Source organism: Simochromis diagramma, unplaced genomic scaffold, assembly GCF_900408965.1.
Source record: "Simochromis diagramma unplaced genomic scaffold, fSimDia1.1 OVJJ01000603.1, whole genome shotgun sequence".
Classification (NCBI taxonomy): domain Eukaryota; kingdom Metazoa; phylum Chordata; class Actinopteri; order Cichliformes; family Cichlidae; genus Simochromis; species Simochromis diagramma.
In genome coordinates this window covers 11340008-11359080 of record NW_024387414.1, presented here as the reverse complement: position 1 = coordinate 11359080, position 19073 = coordinate 11340008, and the positions used below count along the sequence as shown (strand labels likewise).

The 19073-nt window shown below is 37.8% G+C and overlaps 2 protein-coding genes across 5 annotated transcripts in view; both read left to right on the top strand.

The window, feature by feature from the left end:
* Positions 1-7996, top strand: part of LOC120721084 (RNA polymerase II elongation factor ELL-like) — a 35965-nt gene extending 27969 nt beyond the window's left edge. Inside the window, exons 6-12 of the mRNA XM_040011140.1 lie at positions 879-1003; positions 1453-1555; positions 1770-2256; positions 2897-2948; positions 3293-3464; positions 3560-3604; positions 4074-7996. Of these exons, the coding sequence (XP_039867074.1) occupies positions 879-1003; positions 1453-1555; positions 1770-2256; positions 2897-2948; positions 3293-3464; positions 3560-3604; positions 4074-4184 (1095 nt within the window). The 3' untranslated portion in view covers positions 4185-7996. The remainder of the gene's footprint in view (positions 1-878; positions 1004-1452; positions 1556-1769; positions 2257-2896; positions 2949-3292; positions 3465-3559; positions 3605-4073) is intronic.
* A 1646-nt stretch (positions 7997-9642) lies between these two features.
* On the top strand, positions 9643-18720 carry wdr93 (WD repeat domain 93). Of its 4 annotated transcripts, none has more exons than XM_040011143.1 (16): positions 9643-9838; positions 11201-11287; positions 12080-12281; positions 12893-12957; positions 13078-13156; positions 13253-13326; positions 14056-14125; positions 14299-14455; positions 15107-15171; positions 15439-15525; positions 15663-15794; positions 16929-17136; positions 17217-17277; positions 17847-18003; positions 18098-18284; positions 18408-18720. In XM_040011143.1, the coding sequence occupies exons 2-16, from the start codon at positions 11261-11263 to the stop codon at positions 18493-18495; spliced, it is 1659 nt and encodes a 552-aa protein (XP_039867077.1). In that variant the 5' UTR covers positions 9643-9838; positions 11201-11260; the 3' UTR covers positions 18496-18720. The 4 variants fall into 4 exon arrangements, with proteins under 4 accessions (XP_039867077.1, XP_039867076.1, XP_039867075.1 ...); XM_040011142.1 differs by having other exon boundaries at positions 9644-9838; positions 11220-11298; XM_040011141.1 differs by having other exon boundaries at positions 9644-9838; positions 11201-11298.
* The last annotated feature ends 353 nt before the right edge of the window (positions 18721-19073 follow it).

The following is a 19073-nucleotide window of genomic DNA, read 5'->3' as shown; positions in this document are numbered from 1 at the left end:
TTTTTCTTTTTCTTTTTTTTTTGACAGCTAGAATGACTAAAATATGTAAAATGGACTTAATGTTTCATCCGATATGATTCAAAATGAGTGATTGAACCCATAAATCCACGAGGAAAGCATTTAGAGGTCAGCACTGAGATTCTGTATGACTAAAAGTGTTTTTGCAACCACAGCTATCATCATGAATCCAAGGGTAAGGCACTTATGACTTGGCTACTCTTGTGACCAAGAAACCACCCTCATCTTTTATTCCAATCATCTGCATGGTGCTTTCTGTCACTGCAGTTGGTGTGTTTGAATGGCAGAATCCTGTCGCCACAACAGATTGAAGGCAGCAGCTTTGTATTCTCTGCAAAAGGCTTAAAAGAAGTAAAGGTGTTGGCTACTTTTCCTGAGAAAGGATGTTCCTCACTTTTACATGACTGATCAGATGAAAGAAGTGTGTCTGAGAGGTTTGTTGCATGAGGACATTAAATGAGGCACATGCCTGGTCAGAAAGAGCTCCAACCTTCCTAACAGTAACAGCCAGAGTCTGTATGACTGAGATTTTTAGCCAAAATACAATGACTTAAATTCTGTCTTAATTAAGAAGCAGAAATGTGTGCGTCATCCAGGAAAAAATAACCTCTTATTCCCTACTTTCTAACCACTTTCTGGCAAACAAATTTGATGACTAACTGTTGAACATATGGCAATATTTAACTGCTATTGAAGCAGATGCTTTCCTCTGGGGCCGGTGGAGACCAAAAACAGAGCTAAAAAACGGTGAATGTCACATTAAAATTCACCATTTGGCATGGAGTAACTAATAAATAACATTTTTTCTAACTTTAATAGGAATTTGAATTAACATTGTGTGTTGTGTGATATTTCTTTAGGTGGCCAAATTGAACCCCAAAGACAGCAGCTACTCACTGAGAGATGACTTCTACAGGCATGTGCAGAGAGACTGGCCAGGCTACAACGAGGAGGAGAAGCAGCTTGTCAGCCGGCTGCTGGCCAGGTGGGCTAGAGGCAGGGGGTCCCAGATGGATGCAAGTTATGCGCTCTCATTAAACAGCTTGTTTTTGTGTAACGTGCTGCACGTAAACATGCCCTTTCACTTTTATGCCTGATATATCTTATTTATTAATTCCCCGGTGGTACTGGTGTTAACTCATAAATAACAAGATGATGACTGAATCATTGAAACTTCATTTTGCACTTATTATTCGCCGCATTAGAAAAGAAAGGTCTCCTGCACATCTTCTTTCACTCCCACGTGTTTCTGTATAGGTGCTAGTCAGCCCTCAGAGGCAGACCTTGTGTGTCCTTGCTAGACAGAGAATCTTTTTCACCTTTAAGCTCGGCCTTATTCGAGCTTCTGTAAACCAGCAAGACTAGGTGTTTATGAAATTCCCAAAGGTGCTTTGGTTGTGTCTGATTGCTTTGTTCTCTCTTTCTGTTTGATAGGAAGTTGCAGCCACATATTGGCAACCAGTCGCGAAATCCTCAACCAAACCCATCAGTACTGAGGACGTCAGAGGATCAAAGCATAGCAAAAAATCCTGCAGTGGTAAATAGCTGTATTGTTCTCCATTTACCTTTCAGTATGTGTGAAAGTGGTTGATGTGGTTCTGAATGGATGTTGCTTCTTTACGTCAGTGTAAATGTGTGCCCTTTGCCCTCTAGTCTTTACCTTTGTCTGCTGGAATTAAAGTTTATTCATGAAGTTTGTATGAAAATGTTTCAGAGATGTATTTCTTGTTTTTCCCTGTCTGTTTCCCTAGAAACGCCCTGTGCCTTTTGACTCACAGGAAAGACTAGGAGCTAAGAGACAAAAACTCACAGACCAGAGGTTACAACAGCAGCCAGCTGTAAACGGACTCTTAAACAATAAAGGAGGACACGATGATGCAACTCCTACCCTTAACCCAAGTTTCCACACAAAGACTGAGTTTCAAAGGACAGATAACCATACTGATAGCCAAAATGGTTTACCAGGGAGCCATAATTCCTTTCCTCTAATGCACAAACTATCTAGCACTTCTGACACGCCTGTTTCAGAGACCAGGGAGCAAGAACCCAAAGTAAGCAGCCTCCAGCCAACCCAGCGTGACTCCAACTGTGCTCAGCCACAGCTCGCCAACAGCCAGCACAGAAAGAAGAAATCGAAAAAGCACAAGGACAAGGAGCGCGAGAAATTGAAAGACGACCATAGGACTGACTGGTTAAAGACGAATAATGAGCTCGAGAAGAATCCAGACAAACTTGACAGTAAGGCCTTTTTTCCCCTGTGTATTAAAAAAAACAAACCTAAAAAACATCTTGTAATGTTTTCCAGATCATTAAGTCAGTGATTGTAGTTTTGCTTTTTCATCCAACATTCCCCCAAATTCCTGTCAGCTGGATTTAAATGCCCCTTCATCATTGCTGCCTCTCGTGTTAAATTAAACTACTTCCCGTTTATTTTGGCACTGGCGCTGTTTCGTCCATTTAAATCCAACTGGATAGTCGTATTAGCAAAAAGTTAAACAGGTGTACCTAATAAATGGGCAGTTGAGTGCATGTGAAGTCCCCCCTTGCAACCCAGTGCTGTATCAGCACAGTATTATCTCACGACTGTATGTGCTTCCTGAAGCTCCCCCTCTTGAGTCCTCAGTGTGTTATGTGGCTGACTGACTCAACAACAGCTTGGGTCTCTAAGCCTAGAGGTCTCCTGACACCCACAGGCTCTTAGCTAGTCTGAACAGAGGCAGAGATGAACACACACACACACACAGAGACACACTGTGGCTTTTAGCGAAACAAAAAACACATTGCTTAATATTCAGACAATGGCAAAGATCCACATGGATGACTGTACTGATTCGACTGCAGCTAATGATATTTTCTTTTTCTTACGTTCTTGCTCCAGATCCTGACATAACAAATACTGTGGTTTCTGAGGAGAAGCCAGATTATGTGCTGTAAGTCTGAACATGTTTTCAAGTTATTTTTTGATGACCTGCTAGAATCTTTTGCTTTTGTTTAAATGAAGTAGATGACAAGGATTCAAGAACAAACTGTGTAGGATGACATTGTAGGCTTGTGCTACCATCTCATGGCAGAAAGAGGTACTACACAAGAAGTAAACAAAATTAGGGAAATAGGGCAGTTTAGAAATTTGCACAAAAAATATTGTGATTGTATCTCTAGGAAAGAATTCATATGGAAGAGAGTCTCTTGAAGGCTCAATGTTGCATAAGATTATTTCTATCTTCTGTGGTGGTCTTTACATTATCACACACTATGTTTCTGTGTCTACTTATAGAAAATACAGCCCCATAACAAGTTTAGAGCAACGTGAGCAGTACCAGGAGGATTTCTGCGCCGAGTACGATGAGTACAAAGACCTCCATTCCCGGATTGCCACCATAACTCACATGTTCGTTCAGCTGGGCTCTAAAATCAAGAGCCTGTCCCCTGGTACTCAAGAATATAAGGTACATGATATATGCAGATATGCAAGTGCTCAGTTTGGACTGTTATTCTCTATGTGGAAACTAATATTAACAACTTTGTGTTTTGTACTATTTAGACAATGGAAGACCAAATACTAGAAAAGTACAACAAGTATCGCAAGGTAAGTCAGACACATTGAAGTCGTTTTTCTTGTAGTTCACATATTTGAGATTTATTTCAGATTTATCATCTATTGCTCCTCTTTTTTTTTTTTGTGCTCTTATAGTCTTAAATGTACATTTCAACGCTTAAATAGCTTGATTTTTTTTAAGCAATTAAATTCTGTGAAAGCTGGTTTTATTAAACAGAGAGTAGTTAACCTAAACTAAACAAAGACAATCTTTAAGATTGAACCTCAATATGTTAGTGGTTGAGAAAGAAATTGTTTTATTTATTGTTTATTTTTTATTTATTTGAGAGAATGTGGATTGTATGGTGTAGGCTGGCACTAGTTTAAGAAGGTTTTTTGCAGTTGCTCTGTTTAGGATTTCCACCTGTCTACTATGTAAGTTATGTAGGCGTGAACTTGGAAGAAAACCATGTAAAACTCTTTTAATAATACACTTTTTTTTTTTTTGTTGTCTCCACAGAAGTTCCCCGGTTACCGGGAAGAAAAGAAACGCTGCGAGTATCTTCACGAAAAACTTTCATATATCAAGCAGCTCATCATGGACTATGACGTCTCTAAAGCTTCCTCGTAGCAGATTTTCATATATGCATACACAAACAGAGTGTCAAACAAAGAGTTTTTATATGGTGAAAAGGTTTTATATGAAAAAGGCAGACGCTATTGCAGACCACAAATGATGCCGTGAGCGTTGATGATATTAAATCTATAGCAGATTTCTATTGTGGTCTTTTAGTTGTGTAGTTATGACTTCTTAAAAGATATCTCATGGATTTAAGAAGTCAGAGGGAGAGGCAAAGAGAGTGTCTTGGCACTAATGAGGACTGTGAACCTCACTTTGCCAAGACGGATACATTTCCTAAAACCTTCTGTCAGCCAGACTCTGTGTCAGACATTTGAATTGAAATATATCAAAGGTAGAAGTGACTTTAACTTATTCCCTTTGTTTTTGAGACTTGCTCAGTCAAACGTTGCCTCAGGCGGTTTTTCACTCTTTTTTTTTTTAACATTTAAAGATTTAAATAAGCAGCATAAAAGAGACACTACTGTTCAGGTTCTTATCAAACCACCCTAATTTGCGATTAATGACAGAAGCTGTGTACTGCAAAGAAAAAGATTTATCAGATTTATCCTTCATTTATCCTTCATGTCTTATTATGCAAAGTGGGTGAGATTTTTTTCCCCTCTCTTTTTCCACCTGCAGTGCTTCAGGCATTTATCTTGGAGGAAGGGATGTTTTAGAGTTCTGCATTACATTTGTTCTGTACTGGAAATAAGTGGAATAATTGTCACCCTGTGGCAAAACAAAAAGTCATGTAAGATAATGACATTTTGCGATGCAGCCAGTAAGAGGTTCCTGCTGTTTAGCTGGAGTCAGCTGGTTTCTTACTTTTTATGAAGTATGCGATCTTCACATTTCACACACTAAATTGATTCGGGCTCATTTTGAAAGCTGCTGAATCCAATTAGCAAAAATTTGTTCTCAATTACCTGGTTGAACATGTTAAGAGCTTCAGGTTCACATGAAACTTACTGCAATAAGTCGATATGTGCCGTATTTATTAAGTATTTATTAAGTACACTCCCTTTCTTTTGCTAAACTGACCAAAATGCTCAGACGTCATTAATAAGCAAGCAGCAAGTCTAGTTTAAAGTATTTAAACCTACTGGAAAGAAGTGTCTTTGTCTCTTTTTACATAGAACTACTGATGTATTTATTTTGAAATGATTTTCCTCATTCCTGTGTCGCTGGTCTCCACAGATCGTGGTAGCCGGTCTTGGTAGATCTAAGTGTTTGTATCCATCAAGAGGGGGAGAGGTTGTAGATGAAAGTATCATAACTTACTGTGTGTTTTGTCTCTGCAGCCCCAAAGGACTCTAATTATTAAAAGATTAATATAGCTACAGAAGGCCTCGGTAGCAGTGAATAGACACGTCACCGAACTCTCCAGCTATGTTTGAAACCATTCACTTGTACACTATAAAAATAGATTAAAAAAAAGAATGAGGCACATAGCAAACCTGTTACTTTAAACTTCAGTGCTGCTGTGAACATTTTTTATATCACTATGGCAAAAACTACTTTATTTTTTTCATGAATTGGCACATTGATGTGGCAAGGATATTGGAAAGTTGTGGGGTCAGTTATGATCCTGGAAATCTGTGCAAGATTTTCAACATCATGGGGTTTGATTTATTGTAATTTTCCACTTCTAAGTACTACATCGTGGTGTTTTGTAGTGAGCCATGGCTCATAGAGACAAAGCAACAAGGTTTACTGCAGCAGAAGCCTTGATGCAATAAAAGCAGCTCAGTTAGATGAAAACAGTTAAATGAACAGAACAGTTTGCATTCATTTTAGTAGGCACACTTGTTCAACTCATTTTTAAAGACCAAATCAGCCAATCACATGGCAGCAACTCAATGCATTTAGGCATGTAGGCAAGGCGACCTGCTGAAGTTCAAACCAAGCATCAGAATGGGGAAGAAAGGTGATTAAGTGCCTTTGAAGTTGGCGCGGTTGTTTGTGCTAGAATCCCAGCTGGTCTGTGCATTTCAGAAACTGCTGACCTGCTGGGATTTTTCCCACACCACCAACTCCATGGTTTACAGACAATGGTCCAAAAAAAGAGAAAATATCCAGTGAGCGGCTGTTCTCTGGGCGAAAATGCTTTGTTGATGTCACAGGAGAATAACCAGACTGATTCAGGCTGACAGGAAGGCAACAGTAACCACTTCTTAAAACTGAGGTATGCAGTTTGAACATTGCAGCAGACTGCCACACTGGTTGGCACTCCTGTCAACTAAGAACAGGCTACAGTTTCGGCACACTCACCAAAATTGGGGGAAAAAAGACTGAAAAAATGTTACTCAGTCTGAGGAGTGTTCATTTCAGCTGTTACACTCAGATGGTGGGGACAGAATTTGGCATTTTCTCGGCACACTTTGGCCCCTTACCACACGAGCATCATTTAAATAATGATAAACGACCATTAGGATAAGGTGACCTGTCACGACGTTCAAATCATCTCAAAGTGGTTTTTCAACACGACAGTGAGTTCACTATACTCAAATGAGCTCCACAGCCACTACATTACAATTGAATAGAGCACCTTTGAGAATTCAGTGGATTAAGAAATCCACATCGTGGATGTGCAGGTGACAAATCTGCAGCAGCTGTGTGAAGCTATCATGTCAATATGGACCAAAATCTCTGAGGAATGTTTTCAGCACCTTGTTGAATATGTGCTGTTCCGAAGGCAAACAGGGGTCCAGCCCATGCTAGCCAGATATACCTAATGAAGTGTCCGTGTAGGTACAATGAACATAAATGCCGTCATTAAAGAAGTATTCCTGTGTAAATTGGATAATTAACCCCACAGTCATTTTACTTATGAGAAAAGTTCACCTTTATGAGGGTTGATGTTCATATTGTGTTGCTTTTTTTGGCTTATTAGAAAATAAAAGTAGTTAACTGAGGATGTTTTATAGTGTACAGTGACTGGTTTCAAGAAGCTGCCACTATATTGGTAAAATGTGTGCATTTGCTAACTTACTATATGTTGTAGTATTTAGGTATTTTAAGCTTGGAGAGCTGATTCTCAACTTTTAATCAGTGCCTATTCAGAGTGTATTTGTCCATTGTGGCTGCAGCTTTTGTATTGAATGTCATTACACAGTCATTGACATAGAAGCCTTAAGGATACTTGTATAGTCTTCAAACTGCCAATATCAAGATGCTCATTATCCATACACACACTCATCTGTTATCTGCCTTATTACCACTGTTTGCTGTTTAAAACTGTTTAAATGATTGCCGACAGTGGCTTTCTGTATTCTTAATGTAACTTAACGTTCTCTGTTTCCTGTGATGACATTGCTTACTCATTTGTTGCATTTGTAATCCTTCTGGTACATTTTTGCTTTATTCATCACTGAGGTAAATGTGCAGGCATTCGCCATTAAGAATAACACTTATATATTTCTAATGCTGCCGATATTCCTGTTGACACCCTGTTTTACTTTCTGAGCACACAGAGTAGTTTGATTTGAAAATTTGCCTTTTAGTGATTTCGGCCATATTTCAAGCACAAAAAGCCCAATCTTAAAAGTAACAATTGACGAACAAGTGGTAATTATGAAAAGATTTATAGAAAGAAAGGAATTGATGTGTCAGATTATTGATGGAAAACCATAATTATTTTTGGATTGTTGTGATTAAAAGGGTATGATTATATTTGGGCGATTGAGCAGGATAAAAGTATCACCAACAATGAAGACCCCGAGAGGAGCGTATGCATTATGAACTGCATTTTACAGTTGTGTACTTTCTCTTCTTCTATTGTGCAAATTTCAAACAAATAAAACCATCAAAGAGATCTATAACCACAGACATTTTTCTTTGTATATCGCTCTTACTTTTTTGTGCACACAGCAATCATGTTTTCTTTATGCACACAGGCACCCTCATACACAGGTATAAGTAGAAGCCAAGAAATTATTGTATAAGACATTTTATATTTTTCTGTTTTATAAAGGGCTAAACAACAATGTTGTCAGTTTGTGATAAAAATCCATTTGCAGATGATTATCCTGCAGCAAGAGAGTTTTCCTTTGTCAAAAGTGTAAGAACTGCAAACTTTAAAACTTAAAGTGTCAAATGTAAAGGATGGGCTAAATCAAGATCTTTAAAATTCAAACTTTTAGATCCTGAATAATAAGGTTTTGTTTCCTTAATTGTTAAAGCGAAGGCCAGCTGTGGCTGGCTATAAAATCCTGTCAGTTAACACAGTGCAATACCATATCATTATAATGCTTCACATGCATGAAACAGTCCTATTAATTTTGCATTTTGGTATACTTGGAGGGTAACTGTAAACTGTATAATAAAGATGGTCATAGCATGCGTTTTGAAAGCCACATTCATTTCATTATAATTGCTTCGTTTTTGTCTGTTTAGCTGGAAGTTACCATATTTGAGAATGTAGGTTAAGTCATCAGCTAACACTAGTAACTGTGGTTAGCGAGCTGCATTGATAAACTGTACAGATGCAGTGCCTGAATACACACATCTGCTACTTACTGCAAAGATACAGACTAACTCTGGTATCCAGATGGATGAGATCTGAGTTGCAAGGCGGCACTTGAGGCACAAAACACTATTTTATGTACTAACTACCATGTTATAAAAGGAGAACAACAGAAGACCATCAGCTTGTCCCTATGGTGACCTCATCCCAGTATCATTCTCCAACTTGCAATGAAAAACACAGACCAGTTCAGTTAAGTTTTGGCTGCTTATTCATGTGTGCTGGGTTCAGCGAGTTGAGTAGTTGCAAGGCTGACATTCTTGAAGAGTTCTATTAAAATGATAGCACAAAAGAAATACTGTTGATGACTGCTGCTGTGATTTTGTGTTATATAAATAAAATTGGGTGCGACCACCAGAGAAACTGCACTCGTTGGTATTATAATTGGTTTGAATTTTTAGCTGCAGAGGTTGCTGCTTAGTACAAAAAAGTGTCTTTAATGTGTTTAAAATTTTTCTATACATCATACAGATGTTGGCACTTGCAGTAGGCAAAGATTGGTCCACTCGTCTAACAGGAGAGGGGCAACAGATAAATATGCATATGCTATAAGTAAAGTATGATTTTGAGAAACAGAAACCCTTAAACCACATGGAATAACATTCAATGATAAATGAGAAAGACAGAGAGTCCTCCTCAGTATGTCATTTATAAATACAGGTATGTCTCTCCATCCGTTACTGTTACATCATGTAGAGCTATCACAGTAACAATCGTAATCATAGTCATAATAATATATCTAAATTTATAAATGGCATACTAAAGCGGGGCAATGTCTATAAATGATAAATTAAGTACTCTATAATACCTTACCAATACTTTAATAATGCTTAATAGTGTGAAATTATTAAAAAGTGCTACCAAATATTAAAAAAAATATACTTTCTGCTTTACAGAAAGTGCACATAAGAATAATATTTTATCAGTCATTTATCACAAGAGTAGAACATGCACTTTCTTCAGACATAGATTAGATCGCAGGGCTGCAGATCTCACTGTGACCGTTCTTCTGTAGCATCCACGCCGGTGTGTAGCTCCTCCTGACACAAAGCAGCTTTAAACCGCGGTCGGGGTGGAGCCAGTCGGTTGTCATAGCGACCGTGAAACATCAAGCCCGTTCAGAGTTCACAAAGCTGAGGTAAGACCAACATATCCATTTTCAGTGCTTTTCCACTCTGGTCTAAAATTACACTTACACTAAAATACTTTTGTTTGTGATCTAATAGTTGTTTTACAAGCTGCCCCTTTTTTGTCCTGAGTTAAACAGCTTTATATGACGATTTTTTTTATCTGTGGTCTCAGCTCATTGTTAGCCTCCAGGCTAACCAGCAGTGATGGGAGTGTAGTGTTGTGGATAGTGTTGTGTTGTGTGTCAGAACAATGAGGTGACTGCTGTCTCCAGATAGAAAAAGGAGTGATACACCTGCTGCTGTCAGACCTACAGGTTTTAGGCTGTGAAGTTCTCCTTTATAGTGGACAGAAATTATTTTTGTGTGGCATCTTATTGAATAATGAACAGCTGATTGTTCTGTAAATAGTTTGAAATGGTTATTTGGAAAATCAAGGTAAAAGGTAAATGGATGCAAATAACTTTGTTGTTTGCAAAACTTGTGCATAGGATTTTAAAATTGACCATTTATATTTGCATTTAAAGTTATGAAATATGATTTATTAAACATGAAAAACATTTTGTGTGATTTTAGATCAATTGTGTTAATACAGTATGTCAAAATGAAAACATAACTGTAAATTCAGACACGTGAGGTTGTGCTGAAAAGGAAGATACCAAACAAGGCAAAGTAAATAGTTTTTAAAGGTAAAATGTAGAGGAAACATCAAAAGTAGTTAAAAATGGCCAGTTACACCCTGGACCCCAGAGGGTTAAACGTTTTTTGTTTTTTTTTAAGTAACGCAATAGTTACTTTTCAAGTAATTAATTACTTTTAGAATATTGTAACTCAGTTACTAACTCAGTTACTTTTTTGAAGAAGTAACTAGTAACTATAATTAATTACTTTTTCAAAGTAACTTGCCCAACACTGCCAACCAGTGACCTCTCTGAACTCTTTTTCAGCCACATCTAGGCCGTATGAATCAGTCTGTGTGTAAAGTTGTAAACTCTACGCTCTAAAGTATTTAGTGAACAACATCAAGTGTTACGAAAAGGGCTAATCTGATTCATTTTGTTATTTTATTTATTTCCAATAAATACTTTCAGCGGCATATAAATAGTATCAGCTTTTACCACTGTGACATTTAAGGCTGTTTCACTTCCTGCATAGTAACGACCATATTCTACATGTTTTTGGAATACTTTATACTGAATTAACTTCAGGGCTTTTTCTAGCTAATAAAGGGGCAGATGAGTAAAATCTATATATAGTTAAAGCAGTGAGTCTGTGTTGTCTTATTTCACAGACATCTATTTCTTTCTAAAAAAAATTCTTTCTGTTGTGGAGGTAAACAAAGACGACATGAGAGCTCTCGATTCTCTCTCCAGGTTTATTCTTCATCACAAGAAAAGAAATGGAATCAGCCCATAAAGCAAAGACATCCAGGGATGAGACACCTACTTTGGAACTTACTGGTATGATGCAGGTACAAAGATCTTGACATGTAAAGTTTTAAGTTTAACTACCTCATGCATTAATTATGAGGGCCTTAGTCACGATTTTGTCCTTAGATTTTTATTCCTCTTTAAGCACAAAAAGAAAAACAACCCCAAAATGAAATTGAAATTTTGTTCATGAACCCATTTTTCAGGGAGTTACAAACACATCTACTCATTTGGACACCATGCATTTGATTCCTAAACCAAAGAAATATGTATTTAACAAACCAATAATAGAACATGATTTACTTTGTGAAAACTGTCAATAAGACATTTTTAAAGCTCATAATCTGATGTTTTCTCACATTTTTATATCCATGTAGCATCATGGCATCTGTTGGCACTTGGCCAAAGTGAGAACTTGATTTTTGTGTAGACCAGTATGAAATATATCCAGTCAACTCTGAACCAGCAAACAGAGCTATTCCGTTTTTTACAATGAAGAAAACAAAGGTTGTCAAATAAAAATAACAGTTTCGTTAAACAAAATGTAGATGTTTTCATACTCATTCTAATTTAGAAATGTGTTATTTGAAGAATTATGAATTGAAACCTGTGGGAAGATTGTAGAAATACAACTTACAGGTGTGAGTAAGTATTTTTGAGCATTTGTTATGAGATTTCATTTCACTGGTGATTCTATACGTGAAATTTCACATATTTGTGATTAAGGAAATTCATGAAGTTATTGTTTCAAAATAGCGGCCGATATAAGGTGTTTAGTGGTGAGACTTGCTTCTATAAAGACTTATTTCCCTCATTTGTCAGCTCCCAGGAAACACCAACTGCCTGGCTTGCTCAGACGACGGCAGGTATCTCTCTCTCGGCCACTCCGGGGGCTTGTCTGTGTGGTGTGCGTCATCTCTGAATCGTGTTGCAGGGTGGCTGCAGGACAGGCTGGAAATGACATCTATCCAGATGACCAGTATGTCTAAGACCATGTATCTGCTTGGCACTGTTGATGATATGGGTGAGTTATGGTCCACCAGGCTTTCCTTGGGTTGCTTCTGCTGTTTATAACAATTATCTGCCATAAAAATATATCAGACAGCTGGAATTTTATAGATTAGCAAACGCACACTGACATTTGGCCGTGCAATGGCCTGGCAAGCTGTCCAAGATGCACCCCACCCTCTCACCCTATGACAGATAGGACAGGCTCCTGTCACTATTCTTTTTATTGACCGCTTTCACACACAATCAGACTTTGCTGCTGCCTCTGGTTAGGAATCTGTGCAGTAGGCACATTTTCTCTAAGAAGGGATGTTTGGTTTCCAAGAGCCTTGTTGGGTTACTTGGCACAATCTTAGCATAACTTAACTCCACCCAAGAAACTGTTCATTTTTAAGTCATATTATTCTTGCAGTCAGTCTGAGCCACTGGTATGTTAATCAGGGCATCTGATGTAATTAATGTAGTAAATGTTATTTAATTCATGCCTTTTTGTGCATTTAATGCTCCATTTTAATTGTACATTTTGTGAACCACTGCCTTAGACAGTAATGCTTTTTGAAGTGTGTAAACAGGTTCTATATTATTAAATGTTATTCATCATACTGACATCACTGCTATCATCTACAGGTGTTGCGAGAGTCTTTGGTCATCATTCAGACTTGATACACCTCCTCTGCGTTACTAACATTATGGTGTGTATTGTCACATTTTACTAAATGACTTATATAACTGGGACAGGGTGTGGTTTTCACTTAGAATTTTTCTGTTTTTAATTATTCAAAAAGAAAACAAATAATTCTTTTGAATAACAGGAAGATATCAACAAAAGGAGCATTTGTTTGTCATTTGAACTGTTTGAAGGGGGAAATTATGGCGCTGCATCACTCAGTTGTAAGTATGAACTTCTATTTTAGTCTTTATGATGGGATTTAGTTACAGAGTTTGCAATCAAATGCAAAATTTTATTCATTTTACGTATCCTATCAGGCGGCGGAGCTGTTTGGCTCGAGATCTACCAGTTCCCTTCAGCAGCATGGCTGAAAGAGTTGGAGAATGCACAGGTGATGAGTCACAGTTTAAACTGAAATAAGAATGTGTTTTGGGTACCGAACTCTGGGAAGGAGTGCTAAGACCAAAGGCAAGTAGCATTAACACCCAGCTAGGATTTTCATATTTAATACCTTAGGCATATCTACTAAAAATCTTAGACAAGTTCAAATATCCATGACGTTGACCTCAAGGCCATGGTCAGAAGTCAAATTTTCTGAAAATTTTGTGAACATGACAATTCAAGAAAGATGATACAAGGACTGTCAAATTAATATGATAAGTATATGTATTAAAAATCTCAGTTTGAATCTCAGTCACCTCGACCTCAATGTGAGGGTCAGAGGTCAGGTTTTCTGAAAACCTTCTGAATGCAGAAGGTTGCAATAAGGAAGTTATCTAGGATTTTCAAATGTATGCAATGGATGACAATGAATCCACATTTTTTTCACAGATTTGGCCTTTTAAAGGCATGTGGTCCTAAACTTTTGATCAGTTGTAAAACAGCCTGTTTCAGTTTAAGTATTGTTTTCAATAAATTGCATGCTCAAAAAAAATGTTTTGTCTCACTCTCATTTCTTCTTGTTGCATGTTGAAGCTCTATTTGGAACCTTGTTAAGATCCAACCATGCAGAATATGACTTTTTGCCATTTTGCAAGTAGTCTTTTGATCGAGACTATATATTGCATGTGACTGAATCACACATTAAATAAACTGTTTTTTTGTTTTTTTTAATCCTCAGAACCCAAACTCATCTGAATGGTCACCAGTTACCGTAATGATTCAAATCAGGCCACCAAAAATCCCAACAGGTATAACTTTTCTGTTAGAGCAGAAGCATTACATTTACACTGTGCTATAATTTAACCAAACATGCAGAGATGTATGTGGGTCTATCAGTTTTTATGTATTGTATCTCTTGTTTTTATGATTGAAATAAAAATGCAGCCAAGCAACTGACCTTCATGTTTCTGCTTTTTGGCAGAGAAGGCACTCAGTAGTCCACCTGAGACGTCGCAGCCAACAGACTTTCTGATGCACTGTTTGGCTCTGGACATAATCAGGAGCAGCAGCCATCGTTTGGAGAAGCCGCCCTTCAGTGCAGATGAAGGAAAAAGAAAGGAAATGAATGAAAGCCCAAGGTGTGATAAAGTTCATGCCAATACAATCAGCATTCCAAAGCTAAGCTGCTTTCATTGGATGCTCTGTTTTGTTTTGGTCAGTCTGTTTGTCTAAAATAAATCCTACGGGGCATCTCTAAAATATCACCATGGCTGAATTCTCCAGAGCTTTTCTTGATTGGGAGTTCACAGATATTCTGCAGATTGTCTGTCTGTATTAGATAATAATTATAGGCTCATTTTGTTTATATTTGTAAATGTCATCCTGCTCGCTCACCTGAAAATTAAAAAATCTGCCCACTTTGCATCGCCAGCAGATATTTTGCTCGTAGTCGTTTGAAGTCGTCGAATGTTGTTGACTTTTAGTGGTCTGTAGTTGCCACATTGGTGCTCCTCACTTCCTGTGTGGTTGCCTTCTAAGACCTCATGTGGTTAACTAAAGAAAACTAGAATGACACTAACAGACTCATTCAGAAATGCAAAGAATCACTAATCAAACCAGTCACTACATTATCAGCAAATCCAGTATTAAAGACATAAGATGAGTTAGTTCTACATCTTAATATAAAGAGTAAATAAAACTCACCTGTGGGTACTCCAGCATTTGTAATCTGTCTGTCTGCAAACAATTATCTCTCTTTTGTTACATATTAGTTACTGAATCTTTTCCAGACATTGCACGTGGCACTTTCTTCTGCCCTGTGGTCCTGGTGACAGCAAAGCAGAGTTTCAGCCAGGTTTGTAACATTAAGTGTTATTGCTTAATTGCTTAACAGTAATTTAAATATGTCAAACCCATTTGGAAGTTTCCACAATAATGATCCTTCTGTCTTTCTGACCTTATATGTATGATTGATTAACTGATTGAAAGTCACAAGGGTATCCTCCTGCTTTGGATTGTATTCGTTATGCATTCAACAGTCAGATCCATTAAAGACATATTCAAGTCTGTATGCAGACCATGCTCCTGTTAATGTCATTTTCATTGTCTGACCTTTTCTTAGGATTACTTGTCGCTGTTGCTGTGTGGTGGAGTGGCAGCTGTAATCTTCTTCAGTATTTCCTAAAAAAACCACCAAAGAGCAGCCCAAGTATGATATTTTATTAATTAAGAGATAAGTCTAGATACTAAGAACAAAAGCTTTAAAGAGTGCTGATATTACAGCATACTTTTCTTTACACCAGTGAGATTATTTTAACGTTTTGGAATGGCCTTCTGTTGATGCAGATGTGGACCCGATGCCAGATGTATTGTGGCCAAACGCAAAGGAAATCCTCTGCTCAGCTGTTAGTAAATGCAACCGCTACATCGCTCTTGGGCTCAGTGATGCCTTGGTGTGTGTCTGGAACAGGCGATCCGGTGAGTAAATCCTACGGGGCAGCTCTAAAATGTCACCATGGCTGAATTCTCCAGAGCTTTCTTTGATTGGGAGTTTACAGAGTTTCTGGAGACATTCTTGTTTTCCGTTAAAATGAAATCTGGAAAATAGAACATGTGAACATCAGTTCACATTCTATTTTGCTTCTCCATTTCATAGTCAGAATGTTTAGAATGTGTAGAATAGGAAATCACTTTAACCCCCCGAAAGGAATGAATGCTAAAGGTGAGCCCTGTATCAAAACTTCTCATATGAGTTCCTTCGACAAGCAACTTATCCCAAGTGGTGATATGACCGCTGAAAGTTTACTCAAATGCAATTTTGGAAGATTTCTCCAGTAAATTATCAGGGTACCAATTCTTTTTCCTGTTTCTCTACCTCAATATTAAATTGCTGCCGTTGTTGAAACTATGGTATATCCCATGATATTGATGTTTAAAGTAATATGAATGAGAATATGAGTAATATGCTGAAGAAAAAAAAGACTTTGGCTCTAGCTCATGACACTCAGGAATGAGTTTAAAATCGTCTTGTACTTTAGTTAGATATGAGGGCTCAAAACTACTAAAAAAAATATATATAAATCAAAAGCCACCAAAGTTTTACCCACGCATGTGTATTTAAAGGGGCCTGTAAAATTGGCAGGGCTTTTTTTTAATATATTCTAAAGTTCTTATACAAAAAAATCAGATGTTCTCAGGAAGTTAGATGAAAAGCAATGATTGGTTTCCTCACAGAATATCCATTTTCTTCTATCCTGTGTCTCTGCAAACACATGGACAGAAAAGGCAGACATCCTTTTGTCTCCCTTACTGACACTTAATAATACTGACACAACAGTGTCAGTATTATTAAGTGCTTCCACAGTTAAACACGCATCCAGCTGTGCACATGACAACACAGTTCAGCTAATAATCATGTTCTCAGTAAGCTGACAGATATATTTATTCTCCAACAAAAACATGACTGAAAACAGTAATTAGCACGAGTCAGATAGCAGACAAATACACAGTCTCTGATGTAATATCTATGAGGCTAAAAGTCTTAAAGCTTTTTATTTATTTCTATTCTAAACTAATTTTAGCCTGTTTATTCCTCTTTGTTTTTATTTCCAGGGGCTCCATTGTCTCTCGTTTTAATGCCAGAAGCAAACAGCGCCTTATTCAGGGTACAGTTTGTGGATTGCTGCCTTGTGACTGATGATGACTTCCAGATTTTTACTGCTGAAAAAGTCCATCTTTTGATATTGTGTAAAAGTGGAGCAATTCAAACCGTCACAACTGGGCGGGGGACAAAACCCAGCACAAAGCAGCTCTCTGAAAGGTTGTCTGAGTTTTACATGCATGGTAGCATGGCATTGTATTAGATTAAATGTTTACACATCACTTTATGTGTCTGTTCAGGCCAAAGGACAGCAAGGACCTCCCAACTGTCACTGCGTCAGCACAGTTCCTGCAGGGATTGGTAGGAATACTCAAGCTGTTGATAAAAATATACAATGGATTGCCATAATACTTATAATGAGGTCAGTGTATGGGCAAATAACCCTTGTGAGACAAAAGCTCAGGCTTGAGACTGCACTAAATGCATGGGCATAATTTTGTGCTGAACATTGGGGGGTGTCAAGATCTCTGTCTAAATAAATAAATAAATCTGGGTAAATTCCCAGATGATTAAACATGCAACTATTTTGCTGGTAATAACTGAAATGAGTAAAGAAAATCAACAGCCTATTTATGCAAGATCATTCATAATTTTATTGGGGGGGGTTATATTAGCTGGGTCTGATTATTAGGGGGGTCATAACCCCCCTGGAAATTACGCCCCTGACTAAATGCACCATTGGACCTTTATGATGTAAAGGTTGAGTGGACCTAGTATAAGATAAATGGGTTATTTTGAACTGCAAGTCACGCAGAGCTACTGGAATAGGGTTCAAAAATAGAAGTAAGCACTAGGAAATCAACACAATAGGTTCCCTTTAATGACTTTAAGTTCTTATCTTACTGTCTCATTTCTCCTGCCTCTGTGAGTCACTTGTAATGCAAAGGAGTGGAAAAATGTCCATCCAAGATGTCATCAACAACACCACTGTGTGCTTCCTGACTCCTCCCACAACTCATCTCATTACGACTCCCCACAGTCCAATTTATGCGCTAAACTCCAAACAGCAGAGTCTGTTCATACGAGGTAAACCCAAACACCATTTTATGATAACAGCATGTTCCTGGATTAATGTTAGAACAATACTGTAAATAAAGTTTTTTTTTTATTTCTCATCCAGGTGACCAGGACACCAGCTGCAGTGTTACATCTGAAGAAAGGAGCCAGAGCCAGCTTTTCGTCTTCCGTTTTGCAGAGTCTGACATCTTTAAGCAGCACATTGTTTCATATCCTGAGTCCACACGACAGCAGCAAACTCTGAGCTACGACACCTTAAAGGAAACCTGCAATCTCTACCTTCAGAAAAGGTTAGCATTGTCTTTGTACTGTATGCAGACTGTTCTTGAACTCCACAAATGACTTGCATGAGTAAAGTAAGTGTATGAGAATGATAAAGTAGCATTGTGTTTTTCCTGCATTTTCATGTGAAGAGCACAGTCTGTGGAGGAAAGGAACAAAACTCTGACACAGACATGGGAGCAGCTGCAGGAAAATCCAATGAAGAATTGCAGCAAATGATAAAGATACTAATAAAGTGATTCCCACCATCTGTAAAGCACTACTCACCCAGACACAAAGTGGAGGATCCTATTAAATATTATTTCTTTAATTGATAAACTTAGCAAATATAAATATAGAACTGCTGAAATTGTCTTAAGATGTTGTCCTTGTTTTCTGTTATTTAAATGTTTTTGATGCATTTGAATTGTAAACTGAAATTGTTTTATTAAAACATCAATAATTTTGAGCATCTGTTTCCTGGTGTATGGGTACACACAAAGACTGCATGTAAAAGATGAGTAGCTTCCAGATTTGAAAAGTGAAGCCAAAGGGGAACTCATTTAAACCTGTATTTTTCTAATTGCCAGCAGGGGGCGACTCCTTTAGTTGCTTTTGTAAGTACCTGCAGGAAACTGAACTTTTGTTCTTTTGGTCTATGACCAATGTTCCCTCTAATTTTTCACGTGTCTGAGCGAACACACAAACTCCCTGAGCGATCCCTTGGACCACTGTGAGCGACATCAGACGTGTGCACTGTGGTCACGCCGGCATCTAATCCATCCAAGTTACATGGTTTATTAAAATAATCAAATTAC

What these genes read in the sequence shown, in the direction of transcription:
- wdr93 (XM_040011142.1), top strand. Translation starts at nt 11,227, where the DNA reads ATGGAATCAGCCCATAAAGCAAAGACATCCAGGGATGAGACACCTACT. An exon ending in TGGCACTGTTGATGATATGG is followed by an intron (nt 12,282 to 12,892) that starts GTGAGTTATGGT and finishes TATCATCTACAG; the next exon opens with GTGTTGCGAGAGTCTTTGGT. An exon ending in AATCTCTACCTTCAGAAAAG is followed by an intron (nt 18,285 to 18,407) that starts GTTAGCATTGTC and finishes TTTCATGTGAAG; the next exon opens with AGCACAGTCTGTGGAGGAAA.